At 37.5% G+C, this 26037-nt stretch overlaps 3 protein-coding genes across 7 annotated transcripts in view; 1 reads left to right on the top strand and 2 right to left on the bottom strand.

Moving 5' to 3' along the window:
* LOC136267075 (adhesion G-protein coupled receptor V1-like) overlaps positions 1 to 8098 on the bottom strand; it is an 84257-nt gene extending 76159 nt beyond the window's left edge. Inside the window, exons 1-4 of the mRNA XM_066062132.1 lie at positions 8028 to 8098; positions 770 to 805; positions 554 to 688; positions 295 to 501 (exon numbers count right to left, since the gene is read on the bottom strand). Coding sequence (XP_065918204.1) covers positions 295 to 501; positions 554 to 688; positions 770 to 805; positions 8028 to 8082 — 433 coding nt within the window. The 5' untranslated portion in view covers positions 8083 to 8098. The remainder of the gene's footprint in view (positions 1 to 294; positions 502 to 553; positions 689 to 769; positions 806 to 8027) is intronic.
* The window catches only part of LOC136267080 (uncharacterized), a 341703-nt gene that overhangs the window by 103675 nt on the left and 211991 nt on the right, over positions 1 to 26037 (top strand). The gene's annotated exons all lie outside the window — the stretch shown is intronic.
* On the bottom strand, positions 11187 to 16553 carry LOC136267078 (zinc finger SWIM domain-containing protein 3-like). 5 transcript variants are annotated; one of them, XM_066062139.1, is made up of 8 exons: positions 16133 to 16551; positions 15877 to 15985; positions 15591 to 15822; positions 13552 to 14889; positions 13007 to 13504; positions 11714 to 11860; positions 11609 to 11637; positions 11187 to 11478 (listed from the first exon to the last, which is right to left on the bottom strand). In XM_066062139.1, exons 1-8 carry the CDS (start codon positions 16450 to 16452, stop codon positions 11467 to 11469), a joined length of 2685 nt encoding a protein of 894 aa, XP_065918211.1. In that variant the 5' UTR covers positions 16453 to 16551; the 3' UTR covers positions 11187 to 11466. The 5 variants fall into 5 exon arrangements, 3 of the variants coding, with proteins under 3 accessions (XP_065918211.1, XP_065918210.1, XP_065918208.1); XM_066062138.1 differs by lacking the exon at positions 11609 to 11637 and having other exon boundaries at positions 16133 to 16552; XM_066062136.1 differs by having other exon boundaries at positions 11187 to 11637; positions 16133 to 16547.

The following is a 26037-nucleotide window of genomic DNA, read 5'->3' as shown; positions in this document are numbered from 1 at the left end:
GATTGCCATGTACACACAATTGGAAATTAAGGCTATAAGACCCCTTTTCACAGATCTGGTCACAAACAATGACAAGTTGGGTACAGCTTTGTTGGCACCTATGTCATTACTTCCATAGTTTAGCTGCTTCTTTTACTGTATGCACCCACCATCTACCTTCAAAGTTAAATTAGTTAACTTATATCAATCATTGATTTTAGCTGTGCAATGAACCATATGTAGAATAAGTACTTTTTTTAGCAATTACATAATCTTATGCCCACATGAATCATCAAATTCCATTAAAGTACTTACGATCATTATCCACTATAGTCACTATGGCTTGACCAGCACTACCACGAATAACACCATCAGGTAGTGTATGTTGCAAAATAGATAGAGTAAACTCTTCATCATTTTCCAATATATTATCATCATTTATTGGAACATCAAATGGAACACTGGTCACTCCAGCAGGACATGTGACAGTGTATGGTCCAGGATCATAATCAACACCTCCTCCTGTAACAATATTACCATTATTAAGATTTTGTGATGATGTTACTTTGCTTACCAATCGCAGTACTCTGAGTATCTCTAACTTGTACAGTAATATTAGTTGATGATGGGTTACTGAGAACTAGTACAGGTTGTGCTGGTCCATCACCTTCATTAACACTGTATGTTGACTGGTTGAAGGTGATAATATCTACATGTGAAAATATTATGTACATATAATATTATAGTGAATAATAAAATATCTGCATAATAGATTTAAGTAGTGTCTTACTTGTTCCATTAGATCCCTTGGCTGCACAAATCATACCTAAAATGGCACAGTGGTAGCAATAAGTCAGTATACATGTAAGCAGACTGCTTTTGTAACTGGTATATAGCTACTACATTATTACAGTCTTGTGATTTCTCATAGCTTTTTCCTTGTATTTATAGGAAACACACAACACCTTTGTAGATTTGAGTATTATCAGTGTTGGGACAGTTACTTTGTAAAAGTAACTAGTTACATATTACATATTACTTGCAACTGAACTATTTAGTTTCAGTTACATATTACCCATAAAATAAAGTAACTATAATAATATTACATATTATATTACTTTATGTCCACAGCCTTAAGCTGTGACGTGTGAAACTAGCACCTTATCACGTGACATGATTGCGTTGTTGGACAATGTGCAATTCTTGGTTATAAGTAAGAAGCTGGTGTAGGCTTCACTGCTCATTGTGGCTAGGCGTTACTCAGTGGATCACTAACGAGATTAGTAACTTCGGTACTTCAGTAATAATATTATGTAATATTAGATTCGTTACAGTAACTATATTACTTAGGTAACACGTTACTTTTGTAAGTAAAGTGAGTTATATTACTTGTTTTTATAGCATATTTCGTTATACTACTTAGTTACCACAAAAGTAATAATATTACATAATGCATTACATAAGTAACATGTTACCCCCAATGCTGAGTATTATACATCATGAGCTATAAGCTACATTATGGCATAACAGTCAGCAGAGGGGTAATCTCTTGAAAATCTAGTGGACTATTCTTACTAGATCAAGATACTCTAAGAGAGCAGGAAATTATAATGTCCAACACAAATGATTCAAGAGAAGTACAGAAAAGGTTACCAAATTTCTTCTGGTAAATTTTCCTCACACTTGCAAAACTTGCTATAAAAAGCAAACACGTACTCCGATTGCCTTGAGATTTGCATTCAGGAAGGCAGTCCAAAGGCGAATCCTAGTATCAAATTCAATACAAATCCAATGAACGGTTAAGGAGGATTTATGACCAATTATTCGCACAAAACAAGATCAATTTGTTGTCACGCCTACAGGGTAAACCACTTTATGGAATGAGTTGAAAATCCTTTTGTGGATAGAGCAACCATTGTAGGAGTGCCTGTTGGTGGTTTGAAAGCAATCAAAAGACAGATCATGGAGGTATGACACGAAACCAAAGATGTGTAACAATTGCGCGATCAAGATTCGTGAATAAAAATACAATAATTTTCATGCCTACCAGGCAAACCGCTTAGAGTAGTAAGCTGAAAATGGGTATGTACCTGGAATATTCATCGTAGAAAGTCCTTGCAGTAGTACAGAACAATCGGATTACAAACCACTGAGTTATGATTCCAAAGCCAACTCCATGTAGAAAATGTGAGATCGAGATAATCTAATAGAACTGTCACCCTAATAGAGCATTCAGCTAGTTCATGACTTACTCCATTACAGATTTCTATTACATTACAAGTCATGCTGTAGGGAGTTCAGCAGCAACCAGTTAATATTGTAGACAGTTCAGCTACAAGCAAGTCACCCTGTAGAGAGTTTAGCTACAAATATATCGCTGTATAATTACAAGTCACACTGAAGAGAGTTCAGCTAGAAGAAGTCACCTTGTAGAGAATTCAGCTACAAAGAAACCACCATGTAGAGAGTTCAGTTGCAAAGTTCAGCTACAAACAAATCACCCTGTAGAGAGATCAGCTAGAAACAAGTCACCCTGTAGAGAGATCAGTTATATAGAAACCATCCTGTAAAGAATTCAGCTACAAACAAGTTACCCTAAAGAGAGATCAGCTAGATACAAATCATATTGTAGAGAGATCAGCTACAAACAAATCTCCCTGTAGAGAGTTCAATTAACCCTATAGAGAGTTCAGCTAGAAACAAGTCACCCTATAGAGAGATCAGCTAGAAACAAGTCATCCAGTGATCAGCTAGAAATTATTCATCCTGTAGAAAGATCAGCTAGAAGGATCACCTTGTAGAGAGTTTAACTACAAACAAATCACCCTGCAGATAGTTCAGCTACAAAAAGTCACCCTGTAGAGAGATCAGCTAGAAGAAGTTGCTTAGTAGAGAGTTCAGCTACAAAGAAACTATCATGTAAAAGAGTTCAGCTGCAAACAAACTACCCTGTAGAGAGATCAGCTAGAAGAAGTTAACTTGTAGAGAGTTCAGCTACAAAGAAACCACCATGTAGAGAATTCAGCTGCAAACAGATCACCCTGTAGAGAGTTCAGCTATGAAAAGATCACGCTGCAGAGAGTTCAGCTACAAAGAAACCACTATGTAGAGAGTTAAGCTGCAAACAAATCACCGTGAAGAGAATTAAGCTACAAAGAAACCAACACGTAGAGAGTTCAGCTACAAACAAGTCACCTTGTAGAGAGTTCAGCTACTGTGTAAACAAGTTACCCTGTAGAGAGATCGGCTACAAAAAAAGATAGATCAACTAGAAACAAGTCACCTTGTAGAGAGAACAGCTAGAAACAAATTACCTGTAGATAGAGAGTTCATCTACAAGCAAATCACCCTGTAGAGAGTTCAGCTGCATTTCAAGTCACCCAGTAGAGAGATTAGCTGCAAACAAGTTATCCGTAGGGAATAATAAATAATTTATATGTATTATATATATATATATAATTTGTACATTTACTGATAAAATCAGAATCAAGACACACGGTAGTGTGTCGTGCGGCCCAAGAAGCCGGCGCGCAACCCCGTGAGTATATTGACAGGAAGAAAGAAAACGCAATTGTCGCACCTCCGTAGCTCTGTGCTGCCTTGATGAAACAAGACAAATTTTGCTATGTACATTCCCTCCAACTTCAGTACTTCACATTCCAAATTTGAGCGAAATCGCTTCAGGCATTCCTGAGATATGCGACTTCAAAAATTGGCTTAGTTTCTTCGTGTTTTTTTTCTTATTTTTCTTCCTCTTTTCGCACATTTACAAAACTGCTATAAAACGCGAACACGTTATCCGATTGCCTTGAAATTTGGCAAACAGAAGGGGGGTATAAAGGGGCATCTCTGTACCAACTTTGGCTGGAATACCATAAACAGGCAAAGAGTTATGAGCGATTATGCACGAAAAATAACACCAATATGTTGTCACGCCTACAGGGTAAACCGCGTATGGGAAGAAGCTGAAAATCGGTGGGTGAATAGGTTAACTATTGAACCTCAACCCTTTTGTGGTTTAAAAGAAATCGAGCTAAAAACCAGGAAGATACAGCGAAAAAACCAACAGTGTGTAACAATTATGCAATCGAGATTAGCTAATTTTATTATTATTATTATTATTATTATTATGCTTGCCACGCCTACCAGATAAACCACTTGGGGTAATGCTTTGAACATCGCTGTACAGATGGAGTTATCATCTTAGAAAGGCTCTTCAATGGTGTAGAAAAATCAGACTTAAAGCCACGGAGTTATAACACGAAATCCAACTTGGTGTAGCAAGTGCGAGATCGAGATACTCTAATAGAGCAGTCATCCTAATAGAACAGTCACCCTGAACAGAATTCAAGAGATCAGTTAGAAATAAGTAACCTGTATAGAGATCAGCTACAAACAAATCACCCTGTAGAGAGTTCAGCTACAAACAATTCACCCTGTTCAGACATCATTTAGAAGAAGTTTTCTTGTAGAGAGTTCGGTTTCAAACAAATCACCCTGTTGAAAGATCAGCTAGAAGATGTCACCTTATAGATAGTTCAGTTACAAAGAAACCACCATGTAGAGAATTCAGCTACAAACTAGTGACCCTGTAGATACATCAGCTAGAAGAAGTTACCTTGTAGAGAGTTCAGCTACAAAGAAACCATTCTTTAAAGAGCTCAGCTGCAAACAAATCACCTATACAGAATTCAGCTACAAACAAATCACCCTGTAGAGAGATCAGCTAGAAGAAGTTACCTTGTAGATAGTTCAGCTACAAACAAATCATCCTGTAGAGAGATCAGCTAGAAGAAGTTACCTTGTAGATAGTTCAGCTACAAACAATTCACCCTGTACAGAGCTCAGTTAAAAGAGGTTTCCTTGTAGAGAGTTCAGCTATAGACAAATCACCCTGTAGAGAGATCAGTTAGAAGAAGTTACCTTGTAGATCGTTCAGCTACAAACAATTCACCCTGTAAAGAGATCAGCTAGAAGAAGTTACCTTGTAGAGAGTTCAGCTACAAAGAAACCATCATGTAGAGAATTCAGCCGCAAACAAATCACGTATAGAGAGTTCAGCTACAAACAAATCTCCCTGTAGAGAGATCAGCTAGAAGAAGTTTCCTTGTAGAGAGTTCTGCTACAAACAAATCTCCCTGTAGAGAGATCAGCTAGAAGAAATTACCTTGTAGAGATTTCAGCTACAAAGAAACCACCATGTAGAGAGTTCAGCTGCAAAGAAATCACCCTGTAGAAATTTCTGCCAGAAACAAATTGCCCTGTAGAAAGATCAGTTAGAAGAAGTTACCTTTTAGAGAGTTCAGCTACAAAGAAACCATTCTGTAAAGAGCTCAGCTGCAAACAAATCACCTATACAGAATTCAGCTACAAACACATCACCCTGTAGAGAGATCAGCTAGAAGAAGTTACCTTGTAGATCGTTCAGCTACAAACAATTCACCCTGTAGAGAGAGCAATTAGAAGAAGTCACCTTGTAGAGTGTTCAGTTACAAAGAAACCACCATGGAGATTTCTGTAATCAATATAATATTATGTGACCGGATTTGCGAAAAGGGGTCTTCCACACACATCCAATTCCGTAACCGTTGGAGACCATAACTCAGTGTTCATGTAACATATTAACCTGAAAATTTCACCACGTATTCAGCTATAGTGGTGCTCACCACTGTCCAAAATTCAAGGCAATAGCTGTTTCCAATCTGAAGTTATCAATTGTCAAAGTTGGCAAATTGGATGTGTGTGGAAGACCCCTTTTCACAAATCCGGTCACATATGTATTATACAGTATATATAATTTGTACATTTACTGATAAAATATTTAAAGTACATCTACTTCATCTTTTCTTCTTCCTGTAGTAAAGAAAAAAACATAGGTTAAAAAAGTCCCAAAGCTGGCCATAGGCCGGCTTTGGGGTATACAAATACAAAAAGAAATGAAATCTAATCCAAAACAGCCAAGCTGTAAAAAAAGTGTGCGGCCCTCAGAAAGGCTATGGTGAAAAAAGATGTGAAATCCAAGGTGGCGGCCAAGAAATGGCTGTGATGGTAGGTTAATGGTAAAAATTTTAATAACGACAATTCAGGTGAATTTTGTGAAGTAGCACAAAAATTCACCTGAATTGTCGTTATTAAAATTTTTACCATTAACCTACCATCACAGCCATTTCTTGGCCGCCACCTTGGATTTCACATCTTTTTTCACCATAGCTTTTCTGAGGGCCACACACTTTTTTTACAGCTTGGCTGTTTTGGATTAGATTAGTATTTACAATCTTCTTTATCATTTTCTTCTTCCTGTGGTTAAGAAAAAAATACAGGTTACTAAAGCCCCAAAGCCGGAATTACAAAAAGAAGTGAAATCTAATCCAAAACAGCCAAACTGTAAAAAAAGAGTGCAGCCCTCAAAAAGGCTATGGTGAAAAAAGATGTGAAATCCAAGGTGGCGGCCAAGAAATGGCTGTGATGGTAGGTTAATGGTAAAAATTTTAATAACGACAATTCAGGTGAATTTTGTGCCAAGACCAAGCGGTACCAAATTCACCTGAATTGTCGTTATTAAAATTTTTACCATTAACCTACCATCACAGCCATTTCTTGGACGCCACCTTGGATTTCACATCTTTTTTCACCATAGCCTTTTTGAGGGCCGCAGCCTTAAGCTGTCACGTGTGAAACTACCACTTTATTACGTGACATGATTGCATTGCTGCAAATCTTGGAGAAACTGGCAAATACGCTTCATTCAGTAGGCTTCGTTACATCGTAGTGGCTAGTTGTTATTCAGTGTATTACTAATGAGATTAGTAACTTCGTTACTTAAAGTAATAATATTACGTAATATTAGACTCAGTACAGTAACTTCATTACTTAGGTAACGAGTTACATTTGCAAGTAAATAACTTGAGTTATATTACCTGTTTTTACAGCATATTTCGTTTTATTACTTCGTTACCACAAAAGTAATAATTATAACATAAAGCGTTACTTACTAGGTTACCCCAACACTGGAAGCAAATAGCAATACTAAACCAGACATATTAGTCTAATAAGCATTAACAATGCCTTGAGTGCCACAAGAAAAAAGTATAGCTACTTGTGCACAGGAGCTAGAGTCAAGTAACTATACCACGGATTATTTGGAAGATGGATTTACTTATTCAGAACCTTACCCAATATTAATGAGGTACTTTCTCTCTTAGAACCAGGGGCGGATCTAGAAATTTCAGAGGGGGTTTCTAGTTCTCTGGAATTGCAACTTTAGCCTAGCTGCAGGTTGAAGACCAAAAAAAAAATGTCGCCAAAGCTGTGATGATTTCAGAGGTAAAAGTATGAAGTTTGCCAATACAAAAAGAGCTATAGTATAATACAGTATGTATAACTCTCTGTATTTTTTTATCACCCAGAAAAATCGTAGGGGCGTGCGTTATACCAGAGGGGGTTTCTGGAAACTCCAGAAACCTCCCTAAAACCGCCTCTGAGAACATTATACACATATGCAGTTACTGCCCACCTTAACTGCTAAGTGTGTGTGTTCAGTGATCTTGAAAGACAATTGCTTTCACTACCTTTGTGACTGGGCGGTCTTGGTGTTAACCCTTGTGTATCTTGGGTTGTTCAATAATTCGGTTCTTCACTAAAAGTGACCAGTCCATTAATATCTCTACTTGTGGAGCAGATAGCTGAGTTTACTGTCAATGCACTCAACGAACAACGTGTATTGAAGCATGAAGTCATCTTAAAAATCATCACAGTTCTGAGGAGCTGGCTGCTGCTCTTCACCCCTTGGATTTGCAGTAGAGAGTTTGCTAGTTTGAAGGGAGCATCCAGTTGGTTGACTACTACCAATGGGGGTTTTTCATACCACGAGAGTGATTTTCGAGATGCAGTTTGTCTTCGATATGGCTGGCCTTTACCTCACCTACCTACTGAGTGCGTTTGTGGTACTCTGTGAACGCCGAGTGCGTGTAGCTATGCTGCGGTATGTATGCCAAATATATACCTGCTAGCTACGTGAACATGTACCAGTGACACATGAACTGTCTTACCAGTTAAAAACAGGAGACACAGACTAGAAACCACCTCCATTTTCTGTATTAGCATTGATGTCACGTGCAAGCCCGATCATGTGGAAATAGCTCAGTAGTCTAGACTAGTAAATTCGTACCAATGTGTTCTCATTAGAGTGGTTAACGTGGGATGAATCAATTTTGCCAGAATGAAACAGGATGGGAGAAAAACAAGGTTCCATGCACTAGTCCTAGCTACTTTTCAAACATAGCTACTTAGTGCAGTTAATATAAACGTCTTAGGCCTTTATAAGGCCTTCGGGTATCGCTGTGGCTAACCTCCCGGTACCGGTATTTACAAAATCAACATTATAATACCGGTAACGGGATTTTACCCACTATTTTAAAATACCGGTAATAATATACGGACTGCACTATCTCCAGGTATCCTGTGTCCTCAAGAAACTACTCGTGGCAATGGTGTTGTGAAATTCAGAATAAGGCTGAAGTTGATATCTCGTGGTTCGCGACCCTAGTGTAAGTTAGTTCAAGTATTAAACTCATACGTAGCCCGGTGAAGAGCGACAGTGGGTGCATACGTACTACCTCTATCTCCATCAATGTTCACCCCCACTATGGCCACACCAAGTCAAACCTTAGTTTCTGGTCACCCGCCCGCATGGAAAACTGGAACCCCAGTTTATGAGGACTATTATTAATATTACAAGCGCTTAAGTGTACGTGACCAAGGACAGTGATTTTTAAACACTGCAAAAGATCGAGATACTCTAATAGAGCAGTCAGGCATTCTAATAGAGCAGTCACACTACCCTTAACTCTAATACTAGAATAGACATATACTACTATAACGTTTTTGACTTGTCCTTGATTAGCTATATAGCTAGCTATTAGTAATGCTTCTGTTGCCAGTAAGTAACTTCAGTACAGTATGTATGTAGCATTGATCACTAGCCTAATGATCAGATATACCATAGCTTTAAACTTTCCTAACAATTCAGATGTAGTCCTCTAATGATTAGTCTAGTAACTCTTCTAGTGGATCTAAACTTGGACTTCCTTATCACTGATCACTGATATACTGACTAGAAATCCGGTAACATTTGGTGAGCTCAAACTTCAACTTTTCCATGGTTACATAATTGCAAGTATGGTCCTAAATTAGCAAATGCATGACATCCCTTAGTTAAAACATTAACTTAGCTTTCCCACACAATCACTGAAAAACACTAGCCTGGAGCACTCAACAACTCAACTCAAAACTTTGACAGCTACTGTACTCAAGGTTTACTGTATAGAAGGCTGGAAACGCATGCATATATAGTTGGCTAAGACTTCACATTTGAAAGAGTTTCTGATGATGTGTTAATATAGTTTTGGATTATTATTAGCTAGCTAATAAATAATAATTTCCTGACGTAGCTAATGAAACATTTCATTTGTAAAGCAAAAGTAGCTACATGAGCAGACCTTTCCTTAGTGTTAGCTACACATTGTTGTGCTCAGCAGTGTAGCTAGCCATCAACAATTTTCCTGGTGCATTTTGCAGAAGCATAATTAACTACTTATGCTATAAGAATGTTGGTTAAGCTTGGTTGTAAACTCAATATGAAATGGGTAAATTTAGCAAAATTAATAACATTACAGTATTACTGGTGTATATGTAAGAGTCTATGATAGTCCTGAAGTCCTGATCATCCGCCCGCCCGCATCCTTTTGTTGGCTAGGGAGTGACCAGAAACTAAGGTATGACTTGGAGTGGCCTATATACAAGCAGAGGTGTGGATTTTCACATTTAAAATTCGAATCCCCACTACCTGGAGGTAGCTACTGTGTGTCTAATCATCACTGGATTGTAGTTGATAAAGCTAGTCGACAAGAGTTGTTGTATTAGTCAGCAAGAAAAATCCCCAGCTACTGTACCTGTTAGTGATCAATCCCCCCACTAATCCGGTCCCCCATTTAAGCTTGTATAATATAATAGTGGTGGGACTTTACATTGATAGATGCATAATTATGCCAGCCAACTTCAACTTGAATTCCTATGGGCCCCAATTGGGAAGCCGGTCCATGCAGAACATACAGAGCTAAATTTTGATTGACTTTTACCTGTGTTGAACTGCATGCTGGGAGCACATCACCTAGGACCTGGCTTTGCTTAAGCCAGTCGTAAGTTTTGAAAATGAACACAAGTAGCCGCTATTACATGCCCGGTGAGTTCTCATGCTTTGCAGGCTCAGTATCATGCAAGGATACTATGTCAAACCTTTCTTACATGTTTGGTTGACATAGTGGTCTATGATGATGAGACAAGTACTGTTCGATGCTATACTGTTCATTAATGTTTCAATATTTGTAGAAATATTTTACTGTACAATGGTTGCATTGTCTTGCTATATGCAAAAATTATGAAAGTATTAATACTGTGCATGTACAACATAAGAACGTCAAGGTCATGGATTAGAACCATGTTGTTATTTAAGCTGACCTTTTAATAGCCCTCTTTGCAAATGAAATTATATTTCAATGTGTGTTTTGTAATGCTAGTAGCCACTGTCATCAATTCCAATGTTTATTAAATCTAATTACCGTCACCTCTATGGCAATCTGCTATGTAAACACTTCTGGCTCAACTCTGAATGTATCAGTTTTAAAGGGGCTACACAATAAGCTGTCTTGCAATTAGAAGGTAAATGGTATGTCTCAGATGCGTATTATTTAGAATTCTGATGGTTCAGAAAACACATTCTTTATTGCTGTTTACAAGCATAGCTGCAGTGTTTGCAACTTTTGTTAGAATGGTGACACCCCAAACTACTACATGGTACTTAACTTGACTATCAAGAAGCCAATCAACTTGTGACATTGACTATCAGTGTTTGCAGAAGCCAATCAACTTGTGACATTGACTATCAGTGTTTGCAAATGTATGGACGTATATGATGAGCTGAAATGCCTGATACAGTGGAACCTGTCTTAGTGGCCACCTTTATAGAAAAACCACCTCTCTATAAAGGCCAACTATAAATTCCCACAGTGAGACATTTCTGTATTAATCCAACAGTATAAAGCAGCCACCTGCATATTAAGGCCAAGAAATTTTGGCCCAAAGGTGACTGGCTTAGACAGGTTCCACTGTATTTACTTGTTTACCCAACATCCATGCATAGAATGAGACAATTATCATTTGGCTATAACTGCTTCTGAAAAAATCTTCCAAAAATTAGTTACATGATTTAGGAAGTTCACTGCATTTCAAACTGGTGAAGTCAATGTGCATGGCACTGTCTACAAAACCAGTGTTTCTTCTTGGGCAATTTAGACAAGCCAACATATCGAAAATGAAACTATGTCAAACAAGAATCACATAAAACAGATTGGTCACTGTGAAGGTCGTGTTGGCACACACTGCATATCCACACTGTCTTCTTTTTCTTTTGTCTGATGATGTCTTCAACAATCATCCATGCATCTGTTGAGAAATATTTTCTGACCAAACACACATCAACATTTTCATCCAACACAGAGTTAGGAACTAGCTCAGTCCTACATTCAACATCCTTCTCTTCAATAAGTATTCCCTTTTTAGTGGCATTAATTACCTCTTTGTCAACAAACCAATTTAAGATCACTAAACAATTAAAAGTCAACATTCATTGACAATATTCAGCGACTATTTACAGGCTCAAGCACTGATGTATGCTCACCCTTCTCCTTATCAGATGTGTGTAATCGGATGAATGGGCAAGGTCCTTCAACACCTCTTCTATTTTTCTTCTTTGGAAGACCCACTACTGTTAGTTCACTGCCCCTCGGACGTCCCCGTTTCTTTATTGCTGAAGGAACCTTTATATCTTTAAGAAAAGAACTATACATAAATAACTAATATACATGATGGACTAAGTTATGCCAGGAGCTTATGAGCCGCCGAAGGAGCATGAAACTTACGTAGCCTGCTGGGTGCCATCAAAATCCAAATTCATTAGCGATTAGTTTCCATATAAGGAAAGTAAAATCTCATTAATTGACGCCGTATACTAATTGTGCGCGACACTCGTAGCAATTTATTCAAAAAACATGACATAATTTGGATTGTGATGGAACCGAGTTTCATGCTCCTTCGCCGTCTTCGGTGGCTCATAAGCTCCTGGTTATGCATTGTTTGCTTATTTTGTCCTTGTAAGATTTAAGTACAGTATGTAATATTCTACCACAGATTGGACGGATTTGGGAAAAAAGGCAACAATCACATTCTTAATCAAAGCACACTCAACACACACATGTGTACAAGTACATGTGCATAGCTAAGGATTACAATTAGCATTATGATAAAGTGTATGTGAATAGCCTGTTCATATATGTGACTATCTCTGGAAAAACCGGTCTTATCGCCCATTTAAAAGTATCGAGAAACGCCAGTTTTAAATATTCAGAGTGTTGTAGCTGGCCAATGGTGGTAGCTACGCATACCAAATTTTCACACATTTTACAACAATTTCTTACCTTCCAGATCATCCACTGAAGTAGTCAACAGCTAAATTTCCCACCATTTTAGAGCTGTACAGCCACACACAGCCATCTCCTGGTTGGCCAGGGCTCCATCAAGACCCCAAACCACTCGTATGGCTCATTACTGTGCTTGAAAAAAGCAGCCAGCTAAAGCAGACCACTTTACTCTGGTCGCCTGTGACAGTGAAATTTGATAGTGCATTCATTAAACTTTGTGTTTGTGTGAAAAAATCAAACTTTCTGTCTTGGGCAATAAGACCAGTTTTCGCAGATCCAGTTACATATGTACTGTACAGTAGAACCTGTCTTAGTGGTCACCTGTATAGAAAGGCCACCTCTCTAAAAGGCCAAATTTAAATTTCCCCTAGTAAGACATTGACACAGTAATCAGAACAACCTGCCAACTAAGGCCAAGAAATTTTGGCCCAAAGGTGACTGGCTTACAAAGGTTCCACTGTGCTGCTCTATGATACAAACATGAAATATTGTACCTCGCAAAACACTAGTACAATTTCTTTCATTAAACACTGTTGCCTGTGGTTGACTGAATGCTGCATTGACCACCACTGCCTGTGGTTGACAGGACACTGTATTGACCACTGCCTGTGGTTGACTGAATGCTGTGTTGACCATCGCTACCTGTGGGTGACTGGACACTGTATTGACCACTACCTGTGGTTGACCGAACGCTGTGTTAGCCACCCCTGCTTGACTAGACACTGCATTGACCACTGTTGCCAATGGTTGACTGGATACTGCATTAACCACTGTCACCTGACTGGATGATGCACTGACCACTGTTGCCTGACATGACACTGCATTGACCACTGTTTCCTGTGGTGGACTAGACACACTAGTCGCATTGAAGACACTCGATGGCTGACTATCAAACACTGTTTCGTAATCTGCATTTTCACTTGTGTTACTAGGAGAGCGAGAAACTTCTCCTTCACTATCATCATCATACTCGCTTGCTTCATCAGATGAGCCTGCAAAAAAGTCACAATTCAACTAATACTTCTAATTGTGATCCTACCTCTGTTTATCTCAATCAGCCCAACTTCTTCACCACGTTTCCAGTAATCAGTTAGATCTCTTAATAGTTTTAGTCTACGTTTGAAGTGTATGTGTGATGCAACACTGGCGACTGATGCTAACTCTGAAGAAATAACTACAGCTTTACGATATTTCTCATGTTGGCTAAGCGCTCGGCGCTTATTACATGACTTCACAACTGATAAAGATGCTGTTTCTTGGGAAGTTGAAAATATTCGCTGGGTTGATTTGTAGTAAGCTGTTGTCCATCGCTGCTCACATACAGTTGGATCATAAAGTGGTTTTCCAAGCTTAATTCGTAAAGCAAATATGTGACGACATGGCAGGCAGATTGAAGAGTAGAAGCCACATGCACACTTTTCAAGACTAACAGTCCTCTCTCCTTCTGATGTCTGGACAATATATCTGCCATTGTCTTCTTTGATTTCTTTCACCTTCTTTGCTAGCTCTAATTGCTTAAGAACTAATGTTGAAGCATACAATGTAAGCAATTTTGTATACTCACTCTCTGGACTTCCTTGTGAAAAAGGCTGCACCTTTGTCTTCTGAAACATTACAGCAGCTTTGTGATCACGTTCAGTTCTTAATGCAGTCAGGATGACAAAAAAATGACTAATGAATTCTTCAAGGGAACTGTTACGGCTGATGACTTGCTTAAGTTTACCGTTAATGCTTTCAAGCCTGTTGTTAGTTGTGTTTAAAAAGGTCCCACTGCAAGCAGCTATTCCCATTACCCATTCATCCTTTATTGGATGCCAGCATTCATCAAAGTATTCTAGGACCTGTTTAGGAGCATCCCGTTGAAACTGAACATACAAGCTATTGTACTCAGCTTCTGACTTAGCATAAGCCATTTTTTGGATCAATTCTAGAGACACAGTCCTTGCTCCAGATGAAATTCCAAGCTTATCACAAGATATTTCTCGACGGAAACTACGTAAAGTGTGAAACAGACAAATGAGAATTTTGGCACTTGGTAGACATTTTTTCAGCACATCTCGCTCCCCTATGTCTTTATCAGCCATCACAACTCTGATTTTCTCCCACCTACTGTTGTGCTTCTTAAATGCATCTACCATCCACTGCATTCCATCAGCATCCTCAGTTACCAACATGGCAACGCCAACAACTTCACTCAGACCATTTGAATCTTCACACAGGAAAAGGTATATTGGTACACCAAGTTGCAACAACTTGTAAGTAGCATCAACAAACACAATTTCTGGATAAGCATCAAATGCCTCCCTCATTTGCAGATCTTGAAAGAACAGCCCTCTAAATTCATTATCTTTGTTGCAAAATACTTCCACACTGGCACCTAACATTAAAATTCATGGTCATAAACTTGGAAAGTTAATTAGGTACATACCATATTTACTTGATTTGTGTCGCACGGGTACTATTATTTTTCTGCCCAAAAACAAGGATAGAACCCTTTAAATAGTGCCACACTGCAGTACTATATGAGGGTGCACTACAAATATTTTAAACCTGCCTACTACTACCCATCCTATAGCATTATCCTTTTATAAACAATCACAACACATAGCTACTAATTTGTTTATATACAAAACCTTTTTCACTCAGGCCATCACAGCACCATCAATATTATTAAACATGACACACCTTGTGTTACACGGTCAACTAATATCTGGAATTTCGATCGTGTGACAGCTGTGTAAGTTTTTGAGGACAATGCTTTGCTTACATCTGATCAAGATGGAGATGAATGCTAAAGGTATGGTAGTACTAATAATAGGTATTTTACAAAAGTGTAGTGTAGTACTATTCGAGGGTGCGGTACAATTCCTAGAAACAAGGCAGGACAAATCAAGTGAATATGGTAAATTAGATTCTGGGGAGTTCCTAACAAGTCATAGGCACACAAATTTTCAAGTCTGAGATTCTAGACTATTACAATACCACATATTCTAAAAGTTGCTATAAAATAAGTGACCAGATTTTGCATAACTGATTGATCAGGGAATACAAAATTCTAACATGAGATAGCAGTCTTACCATATTTATCAGTAAGTAAGTTGACAGTTGCATTCAAATCATTCCGGGTCTCTTGCCTTTTTCTGGTATTGTTAATGTTGGCAAGATCTTTTAGTAGTATTACCTTTCCAGTTTCCTGACAAAGTGTCTGCTGCACTAGCTTATTGTTTGCTTTCATTTCCAGCAACTTAGCTGCTTTCTCCTTGACTTCTTTTGGTAAACGTCTTTGTTGGGGAAGATGGTTAAACAGTTCCTATCACAGTAAGGACCAGTGTACAGAACGGTAACACAGAACATGTAGGGCTACCTGAGACAAGTCATGGCTATGTTCCAAGCATAAGCTCTTTACTTCCAAAGCATCACCAGCTGCATTTGCCCTCAGTGATATGTTTACTGGACAATCTTGCTTGAAGGTCCTTTTAACAAGAAAAACAGAATACATAAGCATAGCTGGCTGTAAAAGAAGGTGCATACAGCAACACAACTCAATAAACAGATGTGTATATATATAGCTATTTATACGCTACTCAGTAGCTAGACAGTGTATACGACAGATACATTACCAAGTGTTCCTTTGTCCCTTTCCTTGGGGTCTAAATGACTGGCCACCATGGATGCAGCAAAACTTGACTTCATAATACTTAAGGGAAGGACTGATGGTACGGGCCAATCGTTTACTGGCGGCTGCTACTGTTCTTGCGTCGCGTTTCCAAAACTTTGTGAAGGTGGCCCTTTCATAAGCCTCCAGTCGCTTGGAAACGTCTTCATAATTGAAGAACAGGTCTCCTACAGTAAAGCCCGTTCTGTCCAAGTCAGTCTCAACTTCCGTTTCAATACACTGGACCTCAGTTTGACCATCGGCGTCGTCACGCTCTTCCGCCATGCTTGCTATCCGTACGCGGTCGGTTTTGCATTCCGTATATTACCGGTCTTTTTAAACAGTGGGTAAAATCCCGTTACCGGTATTATAATGTTGATTTTGTAAATACCGGTACCGGGAGGTTAGCCACAGCGTTCTGGTATACAGGCTCTGCCGGCTTTACCAGGTAGTCTCGCGTGGCCAGAGCGCTTTTTTCTCTTTGTCATAGGGTAGGGAGAAAAAAAAGCTTTTTTCTCCCTACCCAATGACAAACTTGCCAGAAAGAGAAAAAAGCGGTCTGGCCACGCGAGACTATTTACCGGGTACATTAATCATAATAGATCATTAAACTTTGGAGGCAAGATGGGGGAAATGTTCCATGCATGTTGTAGCTACATAAAAGCCTTGTTCCACCACTGAATTTAATATAAGGCACACTACATGCTGCATCAGCAGCATCACCCACCGATTACAAGAACCAAGTTGGCAAGAACAGGTAACTATATTGCATGAGGTAATAAGCCACAACTTGCTATAGCCTCCAGGATAGCATGTACGTGCATACAACAATGGCGGATCCAGGATGGGGCATTTTGGGCAAATGCCCCCCATTAGTCACCTTGTGGAGGAGCCAGTCATACTTCTGATTAAAATAGCTACTAAACTTTGTCGGGCCAAGAAACTCATGAAAATACGCCATTTTACTAGCATTTATTACAAATTCACCTGAAACCAAAGCGAACCAAAGTCAAACTAGCTGTGAAATTGTCACCCAGCACCTTCGTTCTTACTAAGCGCCTCTAAAATAATTATCGTGTTGCATTTGTTTAAGACATTCATAGCCTTTTAAATATCGTTTAAGACTTCACAACCATCTGAAAACTGAAAGAGCAAAAAAGGCTAAAATCAACAGTGAGACACTACTAAGAGGTGATTATTTGTTGCTTCAAAAATGCAGCACTGTACTAGAGAATCTGGCTCTCCCCAACCACTTACAACTTAGTCTGTTTGTGCCACTCCCCTTGCCAACTCCTGGATCCGCCCCTGTACAATGATGATTGATGTATGATTTAAATTAATTCAATATGTGAAATTGTAAATCGTTAAGCTACTTCAGCTTAAAGGGTAGCCTGGGTTTAATTTAAAGGTGAGCACAAGTAGAATATTCGCCACCCTCTCTCAGCTGCAGTCAATATACTCTAATATAGCAGTCAATTATGCTAACAGAGATTACTGCAATACTATGTATGTGCTAGAATTCTAGTATCATTTGAGCAGAGCTGCTGAAGTTATCAATCAATCACACCATACTGCCACCAACCTATGCACATCAGTTGAATACTCAGCTGGTATTAACATACACTGTTTACATGTCATAGTCAAGACAGACTGTGCTTATTTAAAAATATAATCTAAAACAGTATAAATGTACAATACCTTCTGTAACCGCTGAACAAGCTTCTATATACACTCACTCAATATTAAAAGAACGCACTAAAAGAGTATAACTATAATACAAAAATACAAATAGCTAATATTGCAAGCTCAAAACTACAAAGTATGGATAAGTGTACTGAAACGACTATATACATGGTAGCTCTTCTTCAGAGTTGTCATAGTTGGCAAAACATTGCAACATGGCAATCAGAGCATTGTGAATGAATTCGTACTGGTCCTCTTACAATACAAGTGTTAAGAAAACTTTCTAATAAGCATTCATATTTACTTTTCTACTTTTCTTACAGCATTGGTCACAGGTTGTGATTTCTATGTACATAGCTAACACACCCTCCATCTGTTCAACCTTGATACTGACCACATTTTAGAACGTCCAACACCATCACTACAAGAACACAGTAAACATGTAATAGCATATTTGAGACAGCACTTTTATGTTCATACAAATGATAATTATTTACTTACCTACAGTGGACAGTGATGGGTCCATTGCTAGTTATACACACATTCCATTATTAAACATATCGACATCCATGGGGACAGGACTGACTGTTGTGGCTGTCCTACATACTACCAGTCATGGAGACTTTCTAACACATAATTATTCACGCAATAATGTTTATTGTAGCTAGCAAGCAAATACCATTCTTACAGTTTCCACATGAGTTATCTTCATAACCCTCTTGATGACGCTCTCACTCAATGGCTCCTCAGAAATAGTTTCAATAACAAAAGTGCCAGACTCAACATTCTGACCCTTGTCTGGCCAATACTTGAATGAAGCCTCCTGTGATAGTAAACTATCATAAACTACTCTATTGTAACAGTCAGGATGTGCTTGTTTCTCCATTCTCCACCAACTCCCCCAGCATTATAATTGAACATGATTCATTTTCCCATAACACCCTCCAGAAATCAGCACTAGTTGTTTCCATGGGTCCAGGACCAACTATGAACTCCTTACTAAGACAATACAACAGAACTCTCTATTAGAGCATACATTGCATGCAGATCAGTGTAAAAAGCATTAATCTGGTTTGTTACTAATTAGTGCCAACTGAACTCTAAAATTATCAGCTGCACAAAGTGATACCTAATATTCTATTATTGTAAAGCAATACATACATGTTTGCTACAATTCTTGACATTGCTCTTGGAATAAGTAGCAATTACATCTTTAGGATTCTCGATTGTATTAGAGAGGGGTCTATCCCCTACTTCCAGGCACAGTCTTCTTGGCAGATGGGACCACAGCAGATAACTTGTTGACTTTATCCTGGACACTCTTACTTGGAGCAGCAATGGAAGCCTCACACCACATACAATGTACTCCAACAAGTCAAATCAGTGTGTTCTTATCCGAAACACATTTTAACAGTAATAAAATACTATAATTATTACATTGCCTTGGACAATAATTTTAGCAATTAACATCTCATGTTACAACTACTATCTAAGTATGGGATTCTACAAAGAGCTGCTAGCAAACTACTACAAGATGTGTAGGAAAACCTATGGGAGCTGCTAAGTAACACTACAAGTATAATAATGATCATCTTTTTAAGTACTATTACCATATAAGGCTATGCATTTGCTGATGATTGCTCCAGTATCTCAGCCTGAGAACATATTCTCATGTTTAACATGTTGTATCTCACTGTCAATGGCTATGAATGTACCAGTACAACTAACACCAGCATAAGAATATGGCAGTAACAATTGTTTGTAATACCTACATATTTACTTCACCTGCAGTGTGCTAACATGGGTTTCTAGTCTTTTGTTTGTGGTATATTCCTTTAAACTCCAATAGAGAAGTGCTATACTTTGGTACTCCGTGATCAGGCCAAGCAGTGAAATAAAATTGAGTGACTCAGTGGGCAAACTTCATGTTTCTACCCTACACAATAAGTTGACTGTTTTATTGTCACTTTCTCAATAGTGAATTTCTTTATACAATATTTGGCTATTTCCTCTTGTTTCAATACTGTTACTTTATAGTCACCATAAGTAGCTGGTTTGGGCCAGTATTGGTGACATTTCACCTGTGGTACAATATAATAAAAGAATGGAATATAATAATTATCTTTGTAATACCGTACAAGTGTGGGTACCAGAAGCCAAGCAAATTACCCATCCAAACTCTATAATAAATTGTTTACCATAAATGGAGACTGTGTAACAAAGTTATGTAAAAAATATATAAACCCTGTCATCAGATCTGATATTCATTGTTATATTGACCAGGTGTTCAAGGTAATAGTGTCTTCCACTAGTCTGGTAACCATGGCAATGGTGGCCACATTGTGTTCCCATATCATCCTACAACATTACCAACAGCTGGTCCTTGTGTAGCAATGTAAGCCTTAGGCTCCTTGCAACCCTAAGAAGTGGTAAAGCATGTGTATGTCCATCTGTGTGTGATATAATGAATATAATTATTGACTATCATGATAAAGGCTTCTATGTTCATAAATTGGGTGGCGATCCTCCATAAGCTTGTGTCATGTTGCATCATACATAATCTTAGCAATAATATGTTCATCAGGCAGTCAGTAGTTTTATAGCAACTTATCAGAAGTGTTTTGGATTAAAAATTATCAGTAAAATAAATACATATCAAGCTTATTGTAGGCACACACCGCAATAGTTAATTAAAATACTTAACTATTGTGTAATCATTTTTTAAATGGGGTTTCCGTGAAAACCTTGAAATCCCCTAAATCCACCACTGCCATTGATATTAAGAGAAACTGAAAATACACACACATACATCGTGTATGTATGTACATGTGTGCATGTGTGCATGCATGTGTATGTGTGTGTGTGTGTGTGTGTGTGTGTGTGTGTGTGTGTGTGTGTGTGTGTGTGTGTGTGTGTGTATGTGAATTTTATTGTGATCATTTTGATAATCTATTGCACAGCAGAAGACTATGGGTTGCATCTCCTCTAAACGGAAGCACAACTTCTCTGTACATCATTTGTACAGTAAATACCATGCATTTATAGCACCTTTCATCTGCAGCCAGTGTTGAAAGTGGAAGGTGCGAAGATAGGGGAGCATTTTGACAAATGTCCCAAGCTGGATCCACCATTGAAGAAATAAACATAACACATCCAAGATTTCAGTGAAAAGAGGTTCATTGTGGTAGTATAGGCAGAGGCTATAAGTATTTTACATGTTTCAAGACTGAAGTTTTGTAGTTTTATGCACAAATATCTGAATCATATAAATGATACTTTCTACATTGATCAAGAGCTGCAAGTAGGAGGGATCAGTGACAGTCGTGAGTTCAGCTATGAGCCTAAAGTAAATCATACAGTATACAACGTACCAAGTGAATTTAGTTTGCAAAAGAATAATAATCCTAGCAGGCTACATAGCTAGGAATGCCAATGGGTTGTTGCTACAGATGCATACTCAGTGGAGGATGCTTAATACTTAATAGTGTCACATACAGTGACTGTTCTATAAGAGTGTTTGACTGACTGACTGACTGACTGACTGACTGGTCTGTAAGAGTATCTTGATTTTGTGTATAGAACTATTTTTTGGAGGGGATGCAAGATCTTCCCTCTGTTCCCATCACTGTTGAACTATCTATCAATTACAGTAACTACTGCAGCAAACAAAAATTGTTGTCCATTGGTTTTCCTTTGTACTTTGACACTAAATTCAATAAACAAAGTTACAAAGTAAGTGGTGAGTTGAAAAGTTACTATTTTCTGAAGGTACTTGTGACAACATAAAAGGCACAACACATCAAGAAAGGCTAAAAATTACCAGGTTATATATGGCCTGATCAGTGAACCTAAACTTCCACTCAATGGTGTTGAAGATTTGTGAAACAGCATAGCTACATAATTAAAAGGGAGTAGCTAGCACAATTTCTGGTGCAACTTTTTCAAACCAAGGCCGAAGCCCTACTGGTAGCTAAATCAGGTTTATGTGTTCCTGAAAAATAAAACCAAATACTGAAATAGAACAGTCAACTACTCCAATGTAACATCCAAAATGATTTGTATCAAACTCTAAAATTTTATAAGTGAAAAATATTTTGTGAGTTAAAATTGAACCTCTCTGTACCACAATACCACTTGATTAAGGTTGAAATTTATAGTTGTTGATACTGTTCAAAAAAATTGAAAATAGCTTCTTAGTGGACTAGCCTATTACTATGCTAGCATAATAATTAACATAACAGATTCTGGAAAGCACCATGCATAATGTTAGCATATTGTCAGTTTTTCAGAAAAGTCATGGATGTACATGTAGTTGTCTTATATTAATATACTCTAATAGAATAGTCGGTCATTCTGATAAAGCTATCAAATACCTACCACAGACTTGTAAAAAACCAATAATTAACAAATTCCATAACTTAGTAACTGTTATTTTGTATTGTAAAATCTAAGCATAATGCATTGATATGTATTGAGCATAATTGTGTAGGTTAAACTTATGAACACTGCAGTATAGGTGTAATATATATATATATATATATATATATATAATAGGCTGCATGGTCCCTGCTTCTCAGTATAATTTTAGCTGAACATTTTGTAGTTTTAACTACTAGCCTGATGCTTGACTTCATTAATTCTGTGAAGTTAACAAGACTAAAGCATCTGGGGACTAGACCACTGCTATACTAGAAATTTTATACATGATCACTTTAATCTTCACACATATAAATTCTACTTGTATTATTACATTTGAGAAATATATTACACTGTAGCCTATAGGGCTCTTCACCAACATCACACAAACAGCATTCCTTTTATTACAAAATTTCTGTATCAGTTCTAAAGTAAGACAAAAATTATAATTCTCTATCATCAGTGATTGAAATATTGCCTGAAAATATGAACCTTTCAAAACATGCAGTTGTCATGTGGTCACAGTTTCACTTTTACTGTCTAAGTGATCCAATTTAAGCAATTGTAAATATCTTAAAGTTTGCACCAAGTACAAAACATGCATGTGTTCTATAAAAATTAAAACTAGCTACCTGTGCATTTATGCTGCACTCTCTGTATGATCATATGTAGGCATAGTAGCAAATCCAGAGGGAAATAGGACAGTCTAATAGAGCAGCCAGTTTAGGCTGGCTGCAAACAGGCTTCAAGCCAAACCAAAACATTGCAATGCAAACCATCCCCTACAAGTGCTGAAGGTCTGTAGGACTCCTGGTCCAACAGCCTGTCTTAAGGTTGTTACAGAAAGTATGTTTCAAAAGGTGTAGAAAGGAGAAAAAATCCATGACTGGCCCTTGGCATTCACAAAACCTGCAGCCATCCAATTAATGCTTGAACACTTACAGGAGTCTGCCAGGCAGTCAGGATGTATAATTTCAAGTGTTTGTATCCATAGGAACCTTAGAGAGTGACTTAAGTGGACATTATTTTGTAGTGTAACACTCTAATAGAGCATACACTAATAAAAATGTATAATTTCTAATCTTGGTCGGAGCATAACGCAAGTGTAATAGACACTACAAAATAAAGAAGAAAGAGCATAGTAGGTGGGAAATTCCGGAAGGGTGAAGGCATTTGTGGCAAATTTTGAGCAGTGGGGACTCTCACCCAGACCTTCCTAGAGAGACCATATTTTGCATATAGCATGAGTCATGAGCAGGAGTGTGCTTTACACTGCTGTACCTAGCTAGCTTGGAACAGAGACCCCAGTACCAAAAATATCTTGCCATGACAGATTATTACTGCTAAGGGAGACTGATGGTCATGATCTACTCATAAAGTATGCCAAACCTGATAGAACATTCAAAAGAATTTTGTATGTGTTGCTCTGCTATATAGATAGTACCACTTTGCATGTGTAATCTGAAAGTTAGCCTCTTTTTCTTGACTCATAATCAACACTGTTATCTCAAATTTTATACCTTTTAATACTGATCTGTCAAAATTTAAACTATCATTATGCTTTTATAGAAACTCTAATACAAGATATTTTAGTTTCTATATATAAACTTAATGCTTAGAATAGTTCCATTTGTTACTATAGCTATATACTCATTCCATATTATGGTGAAAAGTGCTCTCAAGATTTAATCAAGTCAACAGCACCTGGCCATGGATTATTTAAGAAGGGGCCTCCCCCCGCTTCCAGAGAGATTCTAGCTACATATGCAATATAAACTAGTGCCTTAAATTATTGACTATTACACTTTCAAATAATTGTAACTGCTAGAGAATAAACTCAGTATAATTATTTTGAATAGCTATAACTATTAAATACCTCAAAGATTTTATATATAATATAATAATACCTCTCCTTGTAAAAATGAAATGCTACATCCATATGCATGGCCAACCTGTACAAGATTATATTTGTGATAAAGAAATAAAATTACATAATTATGAATTTATGCACAACTGTACCTTGTATTGTGATCTATTACTATAAGCTCATTATTTCATTCAGGGAGTCATGGTACAAGCAAAAGTTTATAATATAAAAAGAAAGGAATTCTTGGTACAAGGCTCCCTGATTTAATGGAGCTATTTGCCTAGTATATACAAGCCTCCCTTTCAAAAAAATGGTACAAACTAGGCAGGTATATCTGTAGCTAATGATAAGAATAGATATTTTAAGGATTGAATCTTCAAGGAAACATGCACTCTGTGGTTGGAATTATTTAAGGAACAATTACAAAGTTTCATAATTCACAGAAATTCTGTTCTTTGCTGAGATGGTCGAGTACAATCACAAAATAGATTATATAAATTTGTTGCTGGACTCAATGTCCAGAATATTCACTGCTCTAGCTAATTTACATAAAGTTTTGTTTCTAGCATATATGCAATTAGTGTGTGCAATTTTGCAAAATTATTTTACATTATGACAAACACCAACAATATGTGGTACATATATAACAACAATATTGTTGCTGCTTGTATTATTGAGAAGCAAACATCACCAAGTAAATCACCCATTTCTGAATGTATGAGTTAGAAAGCTGCAACATTATTGGAAACAAAGGCGCACAGCTAGCATAAAACCACATGTACTAGTATACATTGTAACATAATGTGTTATTATGGTTTGCATCCAAACTCCAAAAAAAGGGGTGTTAACAATCCTGAATTTGTGAACACGATCTGAAAAATCAAATAAAATTAATTTTCTATAGCTATTGCTCACTCACAGCTACTACCATTGTAATTATGTTATAGAAGAACAGTCAATAAATGAGTATATATAGTGTATAATGAAGCTACAGCTTGTCAGATAGATAGTACTTAAATTTAACAACTATCAAATAATTTTGATATTGCAAGAGACTACAGAACTTTTATCTGTGACAAATGATTTTGATTTCGTAATCTTAAAGCTCATGCATGGTTTTATAGAGAATTTTCCATGGCTACTAACCTAGAACTAGTGGACCTTCAGTACTGTACCCCTCGATATATGTAATCATCTTGTAATTGTATGCAGTAGGCATGAGGTTATTATGCTCAAAAATTGAGCATTATGCTTTTGAGTAGTGCTGAAAAAATCACCTATTATGCTTTTGAGAATTGGCCATTATTCCCAAAATTATGCCACCATAATTGGCTAATAATGCCAGTCTATTGCTGTATCAAACCATTTTCAATGATGTTTAAGCTTTAAATAGTCTTGAATTCTTTAGCTAGTTGCTGTATTAGAGTATTTCATTTCAATGTGACTGCTTTATTAGAGTAAATAATATTCAGTGACTTTTCTATTAGAGTTTTATGACTGCTCTATTAGAGTATCTTGATCTTTTTAAACGGAATTGTACAATCTGCAGATTTCCATACTGTTAAAGTTTTGTAATCACCTCAAAATGCTAGCATAATTCCTGACTCCTACGTTATGCCCAAAATTATGCCAGCATAATCGCCGTATCCCTAGTATGCAGTGCCGAATCAATACTTTGTCCAATATTGTCTTGTATTGCAACCGTGTCAATAGAATTTAGCATGGTAACTAATCCACAACGCATAAAGATACTGAGAACAAGGAACACCCATGAGTATTGCATACTTTTATGCTAGTGCTTGTTTAAATCATTAAAATTGTAGGCAGCCTATATAGTATCAACCAAAGCAACAATGACTGCTCTTCAGTTGCATCCTGTCAAACAAGAAATGCATCATTATGTG

This window comes from Dysidea avara, chromosome 9 (assembly GCF_963678975.1).
Source record: "Dysidea avara chromosome 9, odDysAvar1.4, whole genome shotgun sequence".
NCBI classification, from domain to species: Eukaryota; Metazoa; Porifera; class Demospongiae; order Dictyoceratida; family Dysideidae; genus Dysidea; species Dysidea avara.
Note: the sequence above shows the minus strand (reverse complement) of the source record. Positions and strands in the feature narration are given on the sequence as shown.

Bases quoted from the DNA above. Each gene is read 5' to 3' on its own strand.
- LOC136267078 (XM_066062136.1), bottom strand. From the start codon at position 16,452: ATGGCGGAAGAGCGTGACGACGCCGATGGTCAAACTGAGGTCCAGTGT. The intron at 15,986-16,132 runs GTAATGTATCTG...TCTTGTTAAAAG, and splicing joins AAGGGACAAAGGAACACTTG to GACCTTCAAGCAAGATTGTC. The intron at 14,890-15,590 runs GTAAGACTGCTA...TTTTAATGTTAG, and splicing joins CTTACTTACTGATAAATATG to GTGCCAGTGTGGAAGTATTT.